General features: G+C 53.7%; 6 protein-coding genes across 6 annotated transcripts; 3 read left to right on the top strand and 3 right to left on the bottom strand.

The window, feature by feature from the left end:
- Window positions 1-910: 910 nt before the first annotated feature.
- CCOS01_08012 (uncharacterized protein) lies at window positions 911-2,876 on the top strand (the record flags this gene model as incomplete). The annotated part of the gene is made up of 4 exons (XM_060456174.1): window positions 911-1,676; window positions 1,741-2,090; window positions 2,147-2,636; window positions 2,707-2,876. 4 exons carry the CDS (start codon window positions 911-913, stop codon window positions 2,874-2,876), a joined length of 1,776 nt encoding a protein of 591 aa, XP_060314066.1.
- Window positions 2,877-3,705: 829 nt separating this feature from the next.
- Window positions 3,706-5,181, top strand: CCOS01_08013 (membrane dipeptidase; the record flags this gene model as incomplete). Its single annotated transcript, XM_060456175.1, has 5 exons — window positions 3,706-3,913; window positions 3,977-4,205; window positions 4,264-4,327; window positions 4,380-4,500; window positions 4,553-5,181. 5 exons carry the CDS (start codon window positions 3,706-3,708, stop codon window positions 5,179-5,181), a joined length of 1,251 nt encoding a protein of 416 aa, XP_060314067.1.
- A 581-nt stretch (window positions 5,182-5,762) lies between these two features.
- Window positions 5,763-7,401, top strand: CCOS01_08014 (major facilitator superfamily transporter; the record flags this gene model as incomplete). Its single annotated transcript, XM_060456176.1, has 4 exons — window positions 5,763-6,641; window positions 6,694-6,797; window positions 6,850-7,339; window positions 7,390-7,401. The coding sequence occupies 4 exons, from the start codon at window positions 5,763-5,765 to the stop codon at window positions 7,399-7,401; spliced, it is 1,485 nt and encodes a 494-aa protein (XP_060314068.1).
- Window positions 7,402-7,543: 142 nt separating this feature from the next.
- Window positions 7,544-9,491, bottom strand: CCOS01_08015 (uncharacterized protein; the record flags this gene model as incomplete). Its single annotated transcript, XM_060456177.1, has 2 exons — window positions 7,544-9,372; window positions 9,434-9,491. The coding sequence occupies 2 exons, from the start codon at window positions 9,489-9,491 to the stop codon at window positions 7,544-7,546; spliced, it is 1,887 nt and encodes a 628-aa protein (XP_060314069.1).
- A 1,487-nt stretch (window positions 9,492-10,978) lies between these two features.
- CCOS01_08016 (Ppx/GppA phosphatase) lies at window positions 10,979-13,273 on the bottom strand (the record flags this gene model as incomplete). Its single annotated transcript, XM_060456178.1, has 3 exons — window positions 10,979-11,174; window positions 11,266-12,822; window positions 13,167-13,273. 3 exons carry the CDS (start codon window positions 13,271-13,273, stop codon window positions 10,979-10,981), a joined length of 1,860 nt encoding a protein of 619 aa, XP_060314070.1.
- Window positions 13,274-15,893: 2,620 nt separating this feature from the next.
- On the bottom strand, window positions 15,894-17,283 carry CCOS01_08017 (uncharacterized protein; the record flags this gene model as incomplete). The annotated part of the gene is made up of 2 exons (XM_060456179.1): window positions 15,894-16,894; window positions 16,959-17,283. The coding sequence occupies 2 exons, from the start codon at window positions 17,281-17,283 to the stop codon at window positions 15,894-15,896; spliced, it is 1,326 nt and encodes a 441-aa protein (XP_060314071.1).
- Window positions 17,284-19,207: the final 1,924 nt, after the last annotated feature.

The following is a 19,207-nucleotide window of genomic DNA, read 5'->3' on the forward strand; positions in this document are numbered from 1 at the left end:
ATGCTAAATCTTTAGGAAGTTTCTAAGTCGCTGTTTTCATCGTCACTCTTCAACCCTTGCTGAGAGTCTCAACAAATAATGCTCTCATAATTAGTCGTTATTATCATTACCATCAATGAAGTGCAAAGACCAGCTTCCAACTGCTAGATGAAAAGAACGCTACTATGAAATAGTAACACGCAACTTCTTGTAGCCTTGATAGTTCAAGGTAACAAGCCTTGTGTGGTATCGCGAAGCTCTCGACAGACGCGGAAATGCGTAGATGGTGCCGCGGAAGGTAACACGGGCGTGGCATGCTTCCTTGCAAAGACGCCCGTGTCTCTGAGATGCCGCCTGTCGAAGCAATATAAATACACCCATAGTTCCCTTGTCCAACACGCAGTCTTATTCCGGACCTTGACATGACCTCCTATCTAGGTTCCACGGCAGCTTGTCGAAGCAAAAGCACAAAGGTGTCGAGGCCAGGGTCATCCTCAAGGATGGCCATGGATCTCACCCATGCTCCAGACAAGCAATCTCACAGTCTGACACTCGATGGACACCTTCAGCTGGAGTTTCCTGCTTATGTAACGGCGCCGCCCAGTGAGCCCATCGACAGGTCTTCGCATGCTATGCTTCGCATGAACACTTGCAATTCTCGGTCAGACATGGGCGTCTGATTGGTATAACTTTTAATGGGGCGCAGGATGAATTGGCCAATGGCGTGTACAGTTGTCACCGAGATTCTAGGACGCCCACGTCGTGATGCGCCGGTTCCTTGAGCCTCAGCGGGATAGTGTCTATAAACTGAATGAGATTGAGTGGCCAAACCCCTCACGATCTTGCAAACTACACCCACCCTAGGATCACATTACAGCTCACAATCCTAACCCTTGACACAAATACTGGGTCCTCAAATTGCGCTTTCTGCATGCCTCATCCATTCAAATCCGCTAACATGACCGAAAACGAGGATCTGAGTGGTGTCCGAATCTTCTTGGACTCCTACTTGGGCACAAGGGGATTGGGTAACAACAACACCGCTTCTTTTCCAAACACACCCAGGGTGGGCCGGAGCGGTCTGAAGCCCTCTGGAAATGAACAAGAGCCGCTCGACACCTACTTCGCGGAAGCGATGTGGGCTGAACGCTTCGAGGAAACTTCCAGCTCGTCCGGGCTCTCCATGGAAGACGACACACCCATAGAGATGTTGCTGGCCTACCCACCCTCAGGAGGTTCCCGTTCCATGACGGACACCTCTTCCGTTCACACACCAGAGCCACTCGTCACTACTGATGAATTTACCTCCATCTTCTCTACCTCCCCTTCTTCTCCTGGGGGCCGATTTCGAGACACAGGCTCCTCCATTGATCTCAACGCCCTCCGTGGGTTGGATGATCGTCTGACTATTCCTGTTTACGATGCCAAGCAGAGTCTCCCAAGACCGCCTACTCTCGACCTTCCAGCACGGCCCATCAAGAGATCACCCAACAGCAGACATCGCGTCGTCAAAAATGTTGACAAGGTGAACAAAGTCAGAGACGCTGGCGCATGTATCCGATGCAGAGTGCAAAAGGTGACATGCTCGGCTATCAACCCTTGTGAAACTTGCAAGAAGCTTGGACAGCAGACCACAGAGTTCTCTTGCATTCGCGGAGACTTGACGAGTGTAGCCAAAGAGCTTTCTCCCAGGCGCTGTGAGTTTACCCAGAGAGTCTCAGCTCAAAGACTACGTCGGAGTGGGCTGCTAAACGTATGTAGTCGCTGGCTTGAAACTCGACCACATTGTCAACAACACTCTGAGAACGGCGAGTCCGCAATTCCTAGGTCCCATCTTTGAAGGACGAATTCTTCTCGAGCCAGACAGTTCTAGGCCGGGTCTCGAGGTCACTCTCAGAAACTACACATGCGCTGCCTCCAACCATGGCGGCTGTACATTCACCAGGAATCCAGAGAACCGTGCCCTGACCCAGGACGGCCTGGTGGACTGGGCTTCCCAATATGTCTCTTCTGAGGACCACAGGACCTTCGAGGGTCGTCTGGAGCATTTTATCAAACAGTACGGCAAGCCCAGTCACTGCAATCCCTACAGCACGGCAAAACGTCCCAAGGTAAGCCTGCCCCTTCAGTGTCTCATACGCCTCGTACAGTGTCTCACCAATCTCAGACCGAGTTGCTCCAAAAGGTGCACACGCTTCATGCCATGTGCAAAATTTACCGCTCGCCAACCCTCTTCTTCATCCGCTCAGGCGAGATCAGGCTTTCCGAGCTTTCTCTCCCCGCCCAGGCGGAAATCCGTGGTATCGCGAAGTCCGTCATCGAGTCGTCCGAGCGAGACATCCTCGCCGACCTCGATAGGTATCTCAAGCCCACCAAGTCCAAGATAGACAACCACGAGAGGCCCGCGGTGTGGGCTGCGCTGTGGCAGCTCATGTTCATCTACCGCGACCTTCTCAGAAACGTTAAGCCGTGGCACGGCAACGCAGAGCCTCTCTTGAATGCCGTGGCGGTGTTCTACGCGAGTCTGTTCCGGACCTCCGCGGCGCTGAAGCTGCTGTCACTCGACAGCGTCAAGGGTCATTGGCCTGCTGGTGAAACCCAGCAGGTTGGTCTCACGAAAGCGTTTGACAGCATTTTGGAACTCCGCGACACTTTCCGTAAGTTTTGCCCTCTCCTGAGAATGCTTTTTTCCAAAGCGTGAAGTAGTGTTAATTGTGGAATGCGTAGATCAAAGAATCGCTGCTGGAGTGGACGCAATTGACCAGCGTCTCAAGGTGCTTGTTGTAGATCCTGAGATGAAGGTCTTGAAACGCCGGCCGGCTCCCAAGAAGCAGGTCAGCGCAAAACGTGGTGCGTCTGGGCAGTGTGACGAAGATGAAATTATGACTGGCTATTAGTGTGTGAGCGAGTGTTTTTCTGTCCATCTCTCGAAGTTGGAATCTGGAGTTTAGGGTGAAATTTCCTGTCAAGGTCGGTTTTCAGCGTCATTTATGAGCATACGATTGTGTTTGAAGGATACCCATATCGTTAGCAAATGTAACAAAACGCTGTTCCATTTGAGAACGGCAAGGATAGTGGAGAGAACGTTGTACATCATGGACTCATAGCTTTTTAGTACTTATTGGCCATCAACACTCTTCGAACATTATACTCCCACGTCCCCAATCTGCATTGAGCTTAATCATCACCGGAGCGTCTGCGGGAAGAGAAGCCTCAAGAGAACTTCGTCACTTTGTTTGATTTGCACTTATTCATCGAGACTCGAGAGCTCCCTTGTGGATACCATCATGCGAGGACCCGAAACTCCGGAACCTGGGAAGCCAACATCCTTGAGATTGGTTGGTGTATCCGTACTAGTTAGACAAGATAAGACGATCTTAGCTCTTATCTAGGCTCGAACCAGCGGGGCCAAGGAATACCCTGGGTCTTATTATCCGAGCATTCAAACATGACTCCCCGCGATGGTATGGCGGCCAAATCAAACGTCGGGGTCATATCTATGGGTCCCTTCCTTTTGCGCGGCAAACCCACACTCTGAGTCTCTAGCAACAGTTGGCCGAGGAAACGCAGGCACCCAGACTAAACTGAAATGAACCTCACCTTAATGAGCTCCGCGCATAACTCGTTTCTCAACTACTAGTACCTTATCGAATCCTCTCATCAGATCAATTGCGTGTTGGGGTTGGCAACAATTCCTAATTGACCAACAAACCTGGCATTAACACAATGGCATCGTCAGACCATCCCTATCAGAAGCTTGACATTGACGAGCGAGTCAAGCGTGTTCTTCTCAGGACGCCGCTCATCGACGGCCACAATGACCTGCCTCAGCAACCGCGGGCATGCTTTCACGGCAAGATTCACAACAATCCGAAATTCGATTTCGCAAATGGATTTGAGAGGGGAATGACGGATATCCCCCGACTGAGAGAGGGTGAGTTGCTAGATCCTGTCTCGTTTTACCCCCGTAGATCTACATGACTTACACGACATAAAGGTGCCGTCGGAGGCCAATTCTGGTCCATTTGCGTCCCTTGTCTCAGGTCCGCGGAGAACTTTTCAACGGCAGAGTACTCGGACATGGCGCGCGACGCCATTGAACAGATTGATATGACGCTTCGGCTTGTTGAGTCGTACCCGGAAACGTTTGAATTGGTGAATGGACCAAATGATGTGAAGAAGATTTACGAGTCTGGGAGGATAGCTTGCTCCATCGGTATTGAAGGGTGCGTGTTCAATTTGAGGAGTTGAGAGAGGCTCACGAGAGACTGACCAGATTGGTAGATTACACATGGCTGGCAACAGTATTGGTATTATCAGAGCATTTTACCGCCTGGGCGTCAGATATGTAAGTTGGAAATGCTTAGAGATGCTGGTAGTTTTGGTACTGATTTTGCTAGTGCACTCTCACTCATGTCTGCAACAATGCATTCGCCGATAGCTCAACATCCAAAGTCGGCGCTGTGCACGGCGGACTCTCTAAGCTGGGACGTGCAGCATTGATCGAGATGAACAGATTAGGTGAGCAAGACAGTTCGGTCAAACAAGCAGCCCGCTCACCAGCCCTTCGCAGGAATGATTGTAGACATCTCCCACGTCTCAGAAGACTGCGCCAAGCAAGTCCTCGAGCAGACCCGCGCACCAATCATGTTCTCCCACTCCAACGTCAAGGGCGTCTTTGACTGTCCCCGCAACGTCCCGGACCACATCCTAGACATGGTCCCAGCCAACGGTGGTATCGTGATGGTGACCTTTGTTCCGGAGCATGTCACCACACGTAGGAGGGACGCCAAGATGGACATGGTTCTTGACCACTTATTCTACATTGCTGAGCGCATCGGCTGGGACCATGTCGGCCTCGGCTCCGACTTTGACGGTATCGCATCTGTCATTCCCGGCTTGGAGGACGTCAAGTGCTACCCGAGACTTCTCAAGGCTATTCTTGACAGGGGTGCAACTGAGGAGCAGCTTGCTAAGGTCGCTGGTGAGAATATCTTGAGAGTGTGGCGTGGTGTTGAGAAGGTCAGGGATGAGATGAAGGCTGAAGGGGTCTTGCCGGTTGAGGATGTGTGGGAAGATCGGACTTGGTGGAGGTATGATGGGTACTACCAGATGCCGGATCCTGATCCTGAGGATAAGCTGGGCTTGGACTGGTATGGTGTTCCGCCTCCGGATGAGGGCTTGTATCTGGACGACAAATAGGACTAAAAACTATCCAATGAAATTTCATGAAATGATCCTCTTGAATTGAAAAATTGCATGATTACTGCTTCGCAAGTATACTGTACGGATGATGCGAGTAATCCATTCAAGGTTCACGGTTCGTCATATCGCCCCAAATTCTGAGCTTATAATCTCACTGAAGCCGAATCCTGGTGACTGATACCTGATACTGTCTTGATACCTAGTTCGACTGTCTCGACGCCTCCAAAAAAAAAAAGGTCTATAAAATCGCAAACTACCCATTCTCGGAAGCACGGCTGGTCGCTGCAACATTATGCGCGGGGTAGCATCTGCACAAGTCATGGCCGCGGATGACTTCAACCGTGATAAGACTTTTCCGCGGGAAGCAATAATACCCCCCCAGTGGTGCCACCGGCTCTTATCTGCTGCGTCTCGGAGGCATACCGAATCATTAACAACATGCCTGTAGATCCGGCACTCACGTCGCCGATGATCCTATATAGCTAGATGTTCTTTAGATGTAGATGCAGTCTGGCGACCTGCAGTGCAGCGGCCGAAACACCCTCTCTTCTCTCTCCCAAGATCCGACTCAGCGAATCATGAAGACGGAAATGACTCCCAAAGAGGAGCTCATGGCCTCCGAGCCAACAAAGCCCCTCGATCTCCTCGACGCAGCCGAAGGTGAAGTAATCGACCCGGAAGAAAGCTCCGCGCTCCTCCGACGCCTCGACTTTCGCCTCATGCCGCTCCTTTGCATCACCTACGCCCTGCAGTCCATCGACCGCACGACACTGAGCTACGCCGCCGTCTTTGGCATCCGCGAGGACATTGGCCTCACCGGTTCCGAGTTCTCCTGGGCCGGCGCGCTGCTGTACCTGGGCTACCTCTTCTGGGAGTTCCCTACAAACGTGCTTCTGCAGAAACTGCCCATAAACACCTTCATGTCGGCCACCGTGGTGTTGTGGGGCGCCGTGCTCATGTGCCACGCCGCGTCGCATAATTTTGCTGGGCTTGCGGCGACGCGGACATTTCTGGGTGCGTTCGAGGCTTCGATCAACCCGGGTACGATGTTGCTTTTCTCTATGTACTATTCGAGAAAGGAGCAACCTGTTCGTATGGGCATCTGGATCGGATCTGCGGGTCTGGGGTACATCACGGCCGGTATCGTGACGTTCGGAATTGGGCATGTGCAGGGGTCTATCGCGAGCTGGCGGATTCTGTTTCTGTTTTGGGGCGCCATTACGGTGGCGTGGGGGATTCTCATGCTCATCTTTCTTCCTGGCTCGCCATTGACGACGAAGTTTCTATCAGAGAAGGAGAAAGCGATGGTTATTAGTCGCGTCAAGGCGAACGGTACGGGAGTCGAGAACAAGAAGTTCAAGTGGCCACAGTTTAGAGAGGCTATGATGGACTTGAAGACTTGGCTTCTGTTCTTATTTGCTGTGGCGAGTAACACTCCCAATGGCGGATTGACGACGGTGAGTTGTGGTCAGATATTACCTTGGAGACTGTAAACTGACACAACGATAGTTCCAAGGTCTTGTAATCAGGGGCATGGGCTTCTCAACGCTTCAGACTACTCTCATCCAGATGCCTTCGGGAGCGGTCCAGCTCATTCTGTGTCCCCTGGCATGGTGAGCAAGCCGTAAATCTTCAGCTTCCTGTTTCCCAGCTAACGTAACGCAGCTTCTTCGCTTCCTACTACCCAAACGCTCGCATAGCCATCATGCTTACCTGTCTCGCCCCCTTCCTTGCTGGTATCCTCGGCCTCTGGCTCATTGATCAATCCAACCCCTATGGCCGCCTCGCCTGTCTCTGGATCTCCTTCGCCTACACGGCGACCTGGACGCTGTCCATGTCTGTCGCCACGGCCAACACCGCGGGCCACACCAAGAAGATAACGACAAACGCGATGCTTCTGATCGGGTACTGTCTCGGGAACTTTGTCGGCCCCTTCTTCTTCAAGGCAGAGCAGGCGCCACGGTACCCCCTGGGCGTCGCTATGATGATCTTCTGCGTCGGTATGCAGATCGCATGCCTGTGTGGCCTCTGGTGTCTGTTGTGGGTTAGAAATCGGTCTAGGAGGGCGGAACACGCGACCTCGGAGGAGAATGAGCAGCAGGCTTATGAGCGTGGGCTCCTGGACGAGACAGACTTGCAGAACAAGTACTTCAAGGTTCGTTGGCATCCCTTTGTTGAACCTGAGCCTTCACTAACATTTTCTAGTACGTGTATTGATATCTGTGGCACCTCGAGAAACACGTGCTATGTAAGAGTCCCGCTCTCCCTATAAGAAAAACACTAGATTTGATGAAATAGACTGAGGTACAGTTATGAACGATCCCAACTCTCGCGAGTTTAGTAAAGTGACAACATCAGCTTAACATAAGTCGATAGTCCGTAAACAGTGATTTGATCCGATTGAGAGCTCGCCATGCATTACCCCCTGCACATAGCATTCACTCACTAGACGATATCTGTCATACCTCCCTGATAGAGCGAAGGTGGCTGAATCGTCAACGTCGCCATTGTTATTCCCCTGCTCACTGTTATTTTTCATTGGTCGTAAAACGAGCGGCATGAATCCTGAGCAGAGGATCCAGACCTCGTCTCCCTCTTTCGTGTCGTGTGTTCCGACGCCAAAGCGACCTCCACACGTGAGAAAGATGTTCATGACTCTGGATTGCAGCCACATTAGCATCGTTACTTTCTTCTTCATGCCAAACTCTTCGGGCGCTGATAGATCGAGCAGATACTCCCTAGCTTTCTCCATGTCATTCCACATCTCAGAAAACTCTGCGATGGCTGCTTTTGTAAACAATGGCCTATCCAGCCTTCGGAACTCACTGAAAGCATCTTCTTCCACGTGCCGTTTCCATGTCTTGATGAGATTTCGGAGGGTGTAAGAATAATCAAAGCGGTGGCCAGGGCCCGAGGAGACTTCGGCTGGTGACATGATTGTTCTCACAAGCGTACCGACGAAATATCCACGTAGTCTAAGGCGCCGCCCGTCGCCCGAAACGAGGTTTTGGTAGTGTAGTTTAGGAATGCCGCGTGAGGCATTGAATTGGGAGCTTAAGCCGACAGTCTGTATAAATGGACTTGACTCTCTGTGTTGTTCCACCTCTTGGCGACGCCAATCCAGAACCCAAGATGGTTCTTTCAACGGCATCTCGCTCTGCCGGCGTCCCATGAGTGGGAGTAATGACCGACAAAATTGGATAAGATCGACCGTGACGCGGCTGTATACCTGAGCGCAGTCGATATTGTAGTTGCTTGAATTCGTGTTCGTCAATGCTGCTGTAATGAACGGTAGTAGAGCGAAGATCTTGTCGCGTGGGTCTAAAGCTTGGTGGTCGCAGGTCATCCAAAGGAAGCTAAGACTAGCTACACCACCCATCAGTGCCTGTGGCCTTGATTTGATTTGTGTTCTCAACATCGAGAGTGGTTGTACTATCAACATTACCGTGAACATTGCCTCGAAATCGCGCTTATTACCCTTGTAATTGTAAGCTGTCCATCTATGTCTTGCTGATGTCACGTTCGGAAAGTTTTCACGGAACTGTATCAGAGGCGACCGAGAGATCGTGAGGGGGCCCCAGAGAAACATTGCCGTGTGAGGAGCGACGCACTCTTGGACTGTCCATATTCGCCGCCACCACTGACATTTAACCAGACTTCGAAAGGCCAGATGCAATTTCACCAACCCTTCAGCCGTCGAAAAGCCGTTGTCTTCTCTTTCTCTGTCATCTAGATATTCGATGAAGTCTAAGCCGTAGCGAGCAATGTCCAAGCTCAGTTCCCCATCCAAGAGATTAACCTCTCCCAACCAGAGAAAGCAATTACTGCATTTGCTGTAGATATCGAACATCATGTCGACCTGCACGCGCTTCTCTTCGTGATCGTCCTGATTGATGCATAACGCGTCGGCCCACACAGCAAGGTATTCTTGCTCGGATCTGATGCGCCATAGGACCGAGAAAAGAGATGTCGTTATTTGGAAATCTTTCCCGTTCACTGTGATGTCTTTGGTGTCCGAGGCATCGCCCCAAACGTATGAAATACACTGATAATCAGGTCCGTCGTCGAGGGTAGCCACACTGAAAACCCCTTGGATTGAATTCTCTTGTGTCCCTGGCCAGAGGGTGAACAATCGTATTTGTCTTGCTGGGTCTTGGAGGAGCGGGCGCGCACCTGGTTCGTTTTTGTCTATAGGTCACGCAAAAAGTTAGCCAATGTGCCATGTAGAAAAGGGTTTAACTCATATTACCTAGGTGATGGATAGCATCCTGAACCCCGGATAGAGAGAGCTGGCCCGAATCCGCCATGATGTCCAAATCATCTGCTTCTCGCGAGATGTGTGAAGGCTGGAGATTTGGTTGCTCTACACAAGTGAGGGGGGGACTATCTGAGGTAGGGTACCTACTAGGCAGCAGGTGTGGTGAAATGGTACTGCCCAGTCATGTTCTTCATTTCAGATATTATTGCCACTGCTCATTGGTCCTCTTCGCGCCGTTGAGTTGGAGGGCGCTTCGCCGTCAGTTACATGGAATCGCAAGGCTGTGCCGAACCTCTGCATACGGCCGCGGAGCGGGTCGCGGTGGAAATGGACACCCCGGCTTCCCCGTCTTGTCCGGCACCACCACAACCGGCACCGGAACCAGCACGGACGGCGGTCGCCGCGCTTCCCACCCCATCCCTCCGCATCCTCCCATTATGACATCGCCGTCCATGTCAAACACCCAGCTACTGCGCATTTCCACGTTCAGTATGTCTATCATGATCACATCCCCGTCTGCATCAATCCACCACGGCGGCACGGGCGGCACTACTGCCACCGCCCTCGGTCGTGGTTTTGGGTGTACTGGTCTACTCTGTACTACCGCTGTGGGCGGTGGAGGGCGAGGTTCGGGCAGTCTTTCAGTTGAAGCTTTGGGGTGAGGTTTGGTTTCGATTTGGTGGCGGAGCAGTTCCGTCCTGAGAGAGGGGTTGTGTACCATTGAAGATGATGCCGCAGAGAGGAGAGAAATCTGTGCATCGTTGAGGAGTCTATGCGATAACCAAGAGGCCTGCTCTTAAGGTGTGGAAATCTCTTCTAGCGACTTTGGTGAATGGAACAGACGCTCGACGCCGATACATATCATCAAAAACAACCCAGCCTTGACTTGAATGAGAATGTTGGGGGTTGAGGTTAAAAGGTGCACTGAATCACTGGTAACAAAGGAACGAGTTCATGAACAGCTGCTCCAAATGCTTGGAACATTTCTCAAAGGAAGGAAACATAGAACTCGACCAGAAACACTTGTATTTATGGCACTCTTCTTTATGACTGCAACCAAGTTGACTGGGCTGTGTGGCCAAAATGATTGCGTGCTACTGCCAGCCAGGCGTACGGCACCACTACAACCGCCGGCGTTACACAGATAACGTAGAAGCCATTGTGAAATCACTAGCATTTAATCAGGAGAAAAACCAGGGCTGATCAACAAAATTAGAACGGGTGGCTAAGTCAAGACAATTGGGCTCTCCTCAAAAAGAGCAGATGTTTCGTTATCCCCCTTTTTACTACACCAGCCTAGAAACGAAACTTCGTGGCCACATACGGAGAACTTATCATGCTCTGGGATCATAAAGTAGAAGTCCCATCATCGACGTGAGACAAACGGTGCCATTAACAAGACCTTGAACGGGAGCGATATCAGTTGCCAGGAGCGAGGTGAAGTCAACGGCCAAGTTGAGGGGGGTATCTTTTCATAAGATTCATCGACTCGTCAAAAAACAACCCAAAACAACGGACAAGCAACACTATTAACTACTACTTCATTTCCACAATCTTGACCGAAACCTTCTTGTCCGGCTTCGTCCCGTCCTTGCGCTTCTTGCCAACATTCGCCAACCGACCCATGACATCCGCAGGATCGATGCCGACCGCAGCGCCGGGGGCAACATGGACGGTCAGATCGATGCTCGCCCTCTTTTTCTCGGGGTCCGACGTCTGCGTAGCTTCGAATCTATGTGATAATGTCAGTATTGTTCCATTTATTAGTCGATGGCCCTCGACATGCTCCAATATCGAGGAAGGAGGGGTCGTAACACACATACCTCAAAGTCGACTCAAGCTCCTCGACACTCGTAGGCCACGCCGGCACGAGATCAACCATGACAGCCGCCACAGCACCAAGATACTCTGCCCAAAACACGCTCTCCAGCTTCGCCTCCGCGACGAGACCCCTCAGGTTCCCGTACAGCTGCGCATCAATCGGGCCCAAATTCGACCCCCACCGCGCGCACACCGTCAGGCCAAGCACGGCTCTCGCGAGGTGCGTCAGCCCAGGCGCGCTAGGGTCCCGCGTAACAGCCTCGTGAAGCGCATACGACGCATTCGCATCGTCGTCCTCTCCCTGGTGAATCCAAACCTGCCTCGCAAAAAGCGGTCCCAGGCCCAGCGAGAAGACCGTCGGCGTCCGCGATACGTCAACATTCTTCGGCACGGCGCCGTACAGCGTCCTCAAGATCGCCTGCGCAACAGCCAAGTCCCCGCCGCTTCCCGCCCCCTCGCTCTCCTCGTGGCCCTGGATGGGGAAGCCGGCGAGCGCCTCGAGCGGGTTGCTCTCCCGCACGCTCTTGGGCAGCTTCATCAGCAGCGCGCCGTCGCGGTTGGAGCCGCCGCAGAAGGTGACGGTGCGCAGGTGCGGTACCGTGCGGATGAAGGCCTCGACGACCTCGATGATGGCGGGGAACTGCTGCCGCCTGCGCTTCGACATGCCGTAGATCTTGCCCTCGTGCTCGCGGTTGACGCGCCGCATCTTGTCCGTCTGCTTGAAGAAGTCGCCCGTGACGGTGTAGGTGCCCACCGAGGGGATCGGGTACGGCTGGATCGGGTCGTTGTGCTGGAGCATGCAGCCGTAGCCGCGGAAGCCGCCGCCGCAGAGGTAGGCGTCGATGCCGCCGGGTACCACGCTGCTGCCGTTCGTGGTGGCGGTGGTGGAGGAGGAATGAGCAGCGTCGTGATCCGCCTTTGCTTGCGCGAGCGCGGGGAACTTGTCGCACAACTTTGCAAAGGCGCCCTGCATGCTCGCGTTGAGTTTCTGCTTCTCCTGGATGCGTACTTCCTCCGACTGCCCCTCGAGGATGCGAATCAGCCTCGCGGCGCCGAACGGCATGCTCTCACCCGCCTTGGCGGCGGCGACCTCGTAGTCTGGCAGCCGCGTGTCCACCCAGGTCATCTGCACGGAGCCACCGCCGAGGTCAAGGAACAGGCCGCCGCGGGCAACGTCGACGAAGGCAGACCGCGATCCCATGACGGCGCCGAAGAGAGTCTCGACCTCGGGGGCCAAGACATGGACGCCAATGTCGGCGGCCTCGCGGATGGCTGTCAGCATGTCGCGGGCGTTTGCGGCGCGGCGCATGGCCTCCGTGGCGAGTACGGAGAAGTGGGCGGGCGGAACGCCATAGGAGACGGCGATGCGACGGAAGCGGGCTAGGGTCTTTGCGACCTGGGTGATTGTTTCCGGGGGGAAGGTGAGGGGCTCAGAGGCGGCGGTGGAGGCGGAGTTGAGGGCGTCAAAGAGGGAGATGCCGGCGCGTTCGCGGTAGATGGGCCGGAGGAGGCGGGTTTGGGGAGGAGTGAGGTCCGAGATGGAGAAGCGGATGCCGTTGCTATTTGGTGGGGCCGGTGGCTCGGGTCAGTATTTGAGACCGGTGGTTTGTTCTTGTCATGGTGCATTTATTTTTAGGAGAAGCGGGAACTAAAGACGTGGTCCGGCTGACGTTGCCCGCCGCCATGGTGTGTCAATGAGAAAGAGATGTGTGCTCCTTGAGAATTGAGGCTCAAAAGCACAGGCAGAGACAGACAAGACAGGCTTTCCCCAGATTTTGCACATCGGCGAGGCAATCCTGGAGGGCGATCCGGCAGAAACAAAAGGAAAAAGAAATTCTTGACATAAACGAATCTGTGCGGATAGTTGCACCGAAGAGGGAAACAAAAAAGCTTAGGTACTGACCTGCCCATATCAACAATCGCATATAGGTGATTGGAGCCTGCGGGGTCCCATCTTGGCAGCAGCTCCTCAAAGTTGTCAAGCGTGATGATGTCAGCGCTGGTAGCCATGGCCGGCAGCGGGAGGCGCGAAGCCGATAGTCTTTTGATCGGAGGGGAGGGGGAGGGGGAGGGGAGCTGGGGGCGGAAAAGGGTAGAGTGAGTGAGGTAAGGTAACGTAGAGTAAGAGAAAAGAGAGCGGATGGTTGGGTGGTATCTTTGCTCAAAGTAGGCGCTGTGCAGAGGGATTTCCGCGGATGTCGGCAACCAACATTTGCCTTTATTGCTTTTTTTCTTCTCGGTACGAAAGGTGTGTGTACGGAGTACAGAGCATGTATCAGAAAGGATTCGAACGCTCTTTTCTCGGTTCTTGTCTGTGGGGGGAAGAGAGAGGAGTGCCGAGCCGGGGCGAGAAGGATTATATAATGTAGCAGGTAGGTAAGTTTGCAAAAGTACCAAAAGATGCGAACGGCTGGCTGAGTGACGGAAGGCGAGACACGGAGAGACAGAGAGCTGAGAGTGGTTCAGTGTGTCCGTACGGTAAGGTAGGTCGTCAGTCTGCTGGAATTCGGGGAGAGTGAGGTGAGGATGAGTGAGTATTAAGAGTGAAGGTGAGAGTGACTGAGTGAGAGAAAGGATTGGAAGAGGAGAGAGGCGCATGTGAGGGGGGGGGGGGGGGGGAGGGGGGGGGGGGGGGGGGGGGGGGGGGGGGGGGGGGGGGGGGGGGGGGGGGGGAAGAGGGGGGGGGGGGGGGGGGGGGGGGGGGGGGGGGGGGGGGGGGGGGGGGGGGGGGGGGGGGGGGGGGGGGGGGGGGGGGAACGACGGGGAAGGCAGCGATGAAAACGGAGCGTGTTGCGCGTGTGGATTTATTGCCATGGGCAGCGGCACATTTCTCTCACTTCCCGTCTCTCACTCTCTCATTCAGTGAGGTGAGTGAGTGAGTGGCATGCGTTTTGGAATTGGAGCCCCGGAAACCTGGAAAACCTCAGCTGCGAGTCTGACCAGAAGACGCAGCCTGTGTCTCTAGACTAACCTACTGTGTAGTAATGCGTAATATTCATACCTGGTCCGTATCATGCAGCTCACGACAGCTACTTACAGTGCTACGTTAGTTTGAGGCGGCCACGTGAAGATGAGCAACGCAAGGGGACGATCCAGAAAGCAACTTCACTCACTTTGTGCCTTCACAGAAGCAAGCAGCAAAAAAAAAAAAAAAAAGCCCGCAAGGATCCATGGATCTCCTTGAGATGGATACCAAGCTCTGGGTCTACACGGAGCTAGCAACGCTGAGCCTACATCCGCGAGAAGACCCCCCTGGGCACGCTGCGCAACTAATACACAGTAGTAGGAACCATTTCGTCCCATTTTGACTTCACCCCTCATCTTTCTCCCCCTCCCCCACCTGCCTCATCCATCTCACGACATATCCTCAACCAGGTTTACGCAAAATACGAACCAACAATCAACGCAACTGGAACGAAGTCATGTTTTCTTTCACTAATGGCCCAATTCGTGCTCCTCCATCATGATATTTCAGACATCTAGAACGGTCCTGGCCCCAGAGCCGAGAAGCGTGAGGCGGGTCACGTAGTCGCGTGACGGCGGGGGTTACCACTGCCTTGACTGACATGACGGGGGTCTGGAGCACTGGGCTACGCAAGAGGGACGCACCTCTACTGCAGTTGGATGCATCGCTTCATGCGGGTCAGCAGCCGTGGTCGCCGCTTGCCTGCCGTTTCCTTGCCTGTCTTTTTCACCTGTCAGTCATTGACGGCTCGCTTGACGAACGTCGAACGAGGGGTAATAGGTGATGTGAGGTCGCGTGGCGGGGTCCCTCGCGAATAATTGGCACGGGGGCGGCTTGTCTGCTCTGCTTCATACCATGGCAAGTATGGTTACACAAACATTGCCGTGTCCCTTCACACGAGTCAATGAGTGAACTGAACAAGCCAATACGTTTGCCTGGACAACCTGAACTCTAGCAGCCGTCTTTTCCCTCTCCCTTTTCAAGCAGACCCTGCTCATGCTATCTAGCAGTCGACATTTATCCTTACCGTACTATGCAATCATCGGCATGAGAAGGACAAGTATTTGACCGAAATGAGGGGTTCAAACCCGGACCCGAAGCGACTCGTCGTTTGCAGTTTGGATGCACCGGACGGGAAATCGAGATGGCTCGGCCAACGTCGGGTTGAAAAAAAAAAAAAAGCCTGGGTAGGTGAAGCTCACCACACTAAAGCCGGATATGCAGGTGAACCAACACCTAATGATGCCATCCAACCATTGATCAAACTTGACAATAACGACCTCTTGACAACTTACAAAAGCAGTCGTTCGCCGAATATTAATGAAGAGCTGTAAGGACCATATGACATCGGGCTGCGAGAAGGAACCAACGGCGTGATTTGAGACGAAGAACATCACAGTGTAGCGGGCTTGTAGGCATGTGCACACACATCCCAAGACGACATCTGACATGAGACTGATATGATATCCCTTGCATTGTAGATGGGGTAAATAACAGAAACGCCCGTAGACCACCACTGCCCATAAGCGTCCAGACATCTTTGTTTAGATATTCGCGAACTGCCGCCTTATTGTTTGTTTAAATCCTCGTTTCCATTGGTCCCCTTCACGTCCCGCCAAAACGCACTTGTCATTAATGCTTTCCCCTCCCTTGTCCGTCAACACCTCACGGCCATACCGTCGCCCTCATGGCGTACGCGTTCTCGTGCCGTCCGTACAGCGTGGTATACTCGTCCTTCCACGAAATCGTCTCGCCAGGCTCAAGCGGCACACCAATGGGACCCTGCCCAAAGGCGTACGACCGCCGCAGCGCAAGGTTCCACGCGAAGCTGCTCGCGCTGACGCCCGCCACCATGCCGGCGCGCAGCATGATCTCGTAGTCGACCAGTCCACGCTGGTCCCACGTCAGCGCCTCCAGCGCCTCCTGCTCCTCGTCGTCCAAGATATCCGTCTTGGTGACGACCGTGACGTTGAAGTCCTCGGCACGGTTGACAAACGCCGTGATATTGGTCTCGGTGGCGCCCGAGGCCAAGAACGCGACGCTCGACTCCGACTCGGAGAGGTAGTGCAGGTAGTTGGCTGCCTGCGTCGTGTAGTCCGGGAACCTCTCGTTGACGTCCTCTTCGGTGCGTAGATGGACGCCCACGAAGCTCGACGGGTGGTACCGCGTCCGCGGGTCGAGATTAAGTTGGAAACGGGACTCGAGGCTGAAGAGCGCCGAGGCCGCGAGGCGCCGGGCATCCGGGCGGATGCGAAGCATGCGTCCGAACGAAGAGGCCACGGGCGCTTTGTCACGTGCCGTTGGCCACGTCCACAGGGTATGTTTGAGATGGGTGCGGAAGGGGTATACCCTTTCCGCGGGGGGTGACTTCTCGTTGATGAAGTCGTGGAATTGCTTGTTCCAGTCCGAGGGCTCGGCTAGGACGGTGCCGTTGACCCAGTTGCTGTTCGTATCCGCGATACTAAACTGGAGGGCCTCGAAAACTTCCGGCACGTCGTACAGGTCATTCATCGACCCGTGTACTCTCATCTGAGGACAATACGTCTGGAGAACGTGGTTGAGGTGGGCTGCGTCGAAGTAGTAGTCGAGAGGCACGGCGGGCCGTCCATTAATGTTCTTGATGTCGTCTTCTGAACGAGGTATGATCTCGGGTAGGATCAACTCCGCTGGCATCGATTAGTATGAAATCATCATCCAGAAACCCGTATTCTATCCAAGGGACATGCTTACCTCCTGCCTCGATCGCAAAGCGAATGCAGTGCAAGTGGGCATTCCGCACTTCACCAATCCCTCCTGGTGCTGCATCGCAGCCCATCATCAATCCCTTTGTCCATTTCTTGCTGGCACACAGGCCTTGGATAGCCGCGCCGTCGAAGCGTCCGTCAACTTCGTGCTCGAGGAAATCTTTGATAAATAGCTCCCTTTGATTGCGGAACTTGCGGGTGATTGTCTGTACATGCTGCCGTGATATTCCCAAGTACCATACTGACCAGAGAATAAGGAGCATCGGCCCCACGAGCTTCATGAGCTGGGATAAAGATGTCGAGCCGAGCATGATGGGCTAATCGATGCAGTTGGAGCTGCTGCCGTGATGAGAAAAGTTGAGGAAACCATCTCGCTGATGAGGAGGCGGAAGAGGCGACTCTCTCAAAGGAAAAACGCCCAGCCAGCTATCGAGGGCGAAACGAGTGGAATGGAAAGCTTCGCGCCTGGCTGAACGAGCCAGAAATGTGGCGTTTCTCAGTCGTTCTCGGAATGGCATGGCGTTGATCGACAGCTATTAAAGGGATAGGATTGGCGATAGCGCGCTCGACAGGCTGCTAGTCCGAGATGCCATCTTTACCGACGTTCTTCAGCAGTTTCGCAATGCCCCTGGATCTTCTGTCCCTTTCTGAGCGTCATGGTATTCTGTAAGATGCCGAATAAGTGAGAACTCTGGCAATTGCAGGTTGCAGAGAGGTACTGATTCGACATGTCCTTTATCGAGCGATGAACACAGAGTATCGTGGGATTCGCGTTCGGCGCACGCTAACAGGAACATGCGACGAGAAACGCTATTTCTCTGTGGCGGTAGTGAGGTCTGTAGTCGAGTTTAAGTGAATAATGGCTGCCGCCTGACCAGCTTTGAGGCTGAAATAGAATAGGCCGCGAACTTTCATGGCTTGGTTTTCCTACTGCCGCTGATCTCAAGTGTTGCCCCTTGTCGGTTCGTCTCGCGACCAGGAATCACTACCTACATAGTCTTGAGGGTCAATGAGACAGCCTGGGGACTTAGCCGTACCTGTTTCATCATCACGGGCACCGAAGCGTGATTTCGGATGGCAGATAGTAGTGAAGACACGGCCCAGGCACAACCCGTTGTGCAGTGGTGGCCAAGCTTACACTGAATGTTTCCGTCTGATCACGTCGTTGAATAATCGCAATGCTCGCGACGTCGGCCTAGACCAGGGGATTTGGCGCACCACAACACAGCATCCCCGGGTTCGTGCTGCTTGGATCTCGCAGCGGACAACCGAACCGGTGCCACGCAGAGTGCCAAGACTGTCTGGTAGACTATGTTTTGATTGGGCCAGCGCAAAGTCCAAGGTCTTCTAGCCTCTAGGTTTGACGTTGCACCGAAGCCGTTGACAGTTGTTCAGTTCCCTCTGGGGTGGCCGTTTCGTTTGACTCGGACGGTTTGATCGTCTGGACGGGAACGACTTTAGCCTGACCTTTTCTGTGCATGCCGCGGTACACCACCTACTGCACACAGAACTCGGATGAAAGTCAAGATTTTGAGCCGCGGTGAACTTGAATACTGGTGATCAAGGTATATGAGCTCATCTTGTCTTGCCGTAGTGTCTTCGAAAGCCAATGTCCCCAGACATAGGACGAGAGAGAAAACATGGACACTGCATGAAAAGCCCGCCGTTCTTGCAATAACGCACCTCTGCGGATCCCGAAGCGTTCAGCTGCAGCGTCGCAGTAGACTCGCTGATCCCGGGGCGGGCCTCCTGTCATTTCTCCGGCCAGAGATTGGTGGCCCATGGTTTTGAGCTCATGAAGGGTGCAGAGCCCATGATACTCGGCGCACTAGAAGAAGCCTTGCTTGCAGTTGACCATGCCCTGCCCATAGGTATGTATGATAAGAGTGTTGGAGAGTATCGACCAGGCCATAGATACCCGTGCTGATACTCTTGCCGCCCCTAAGAACCTTACCTAGACGGGCTCACCGCATCCCAAACCCCATCGTCGTGCAGGGCCAGGCAGGCATTCGCAGCTGTCGAACGCGCCATGTTGTGCTTCGATTGGCTCGAGGGCCAAGTGTAGCGATTGCAAGCTTTAGGGGCAGAAGTATAGCAGCACAGTACAACAAAACACAACACACAACGCGACGCAGCATACGGTGATGCTATTCGTGTGTTTCGCGCCAGCCGCGGGACTTGTTCGTATCATCCATCAGTGGCCACCCCTACCCAGCATCGTACATGGATTTGGGT

The sequence above is a fragment of the Colletotrichum costaricense genome (genome assembly GCF_030867565.1).
Source record: "Colletotrichum costaricense strain IMI 309622 chromosome Unknown Scaffold_7.1, whole genome shotgun sequence".
Classification (NCBI taxonomy): Eukaryota; Fungi; Ascomycota; class Sordariomycetes; order Glomerellales; family Glomerellaceae; genus Colletotrichum; species Colletotrichum costaricense.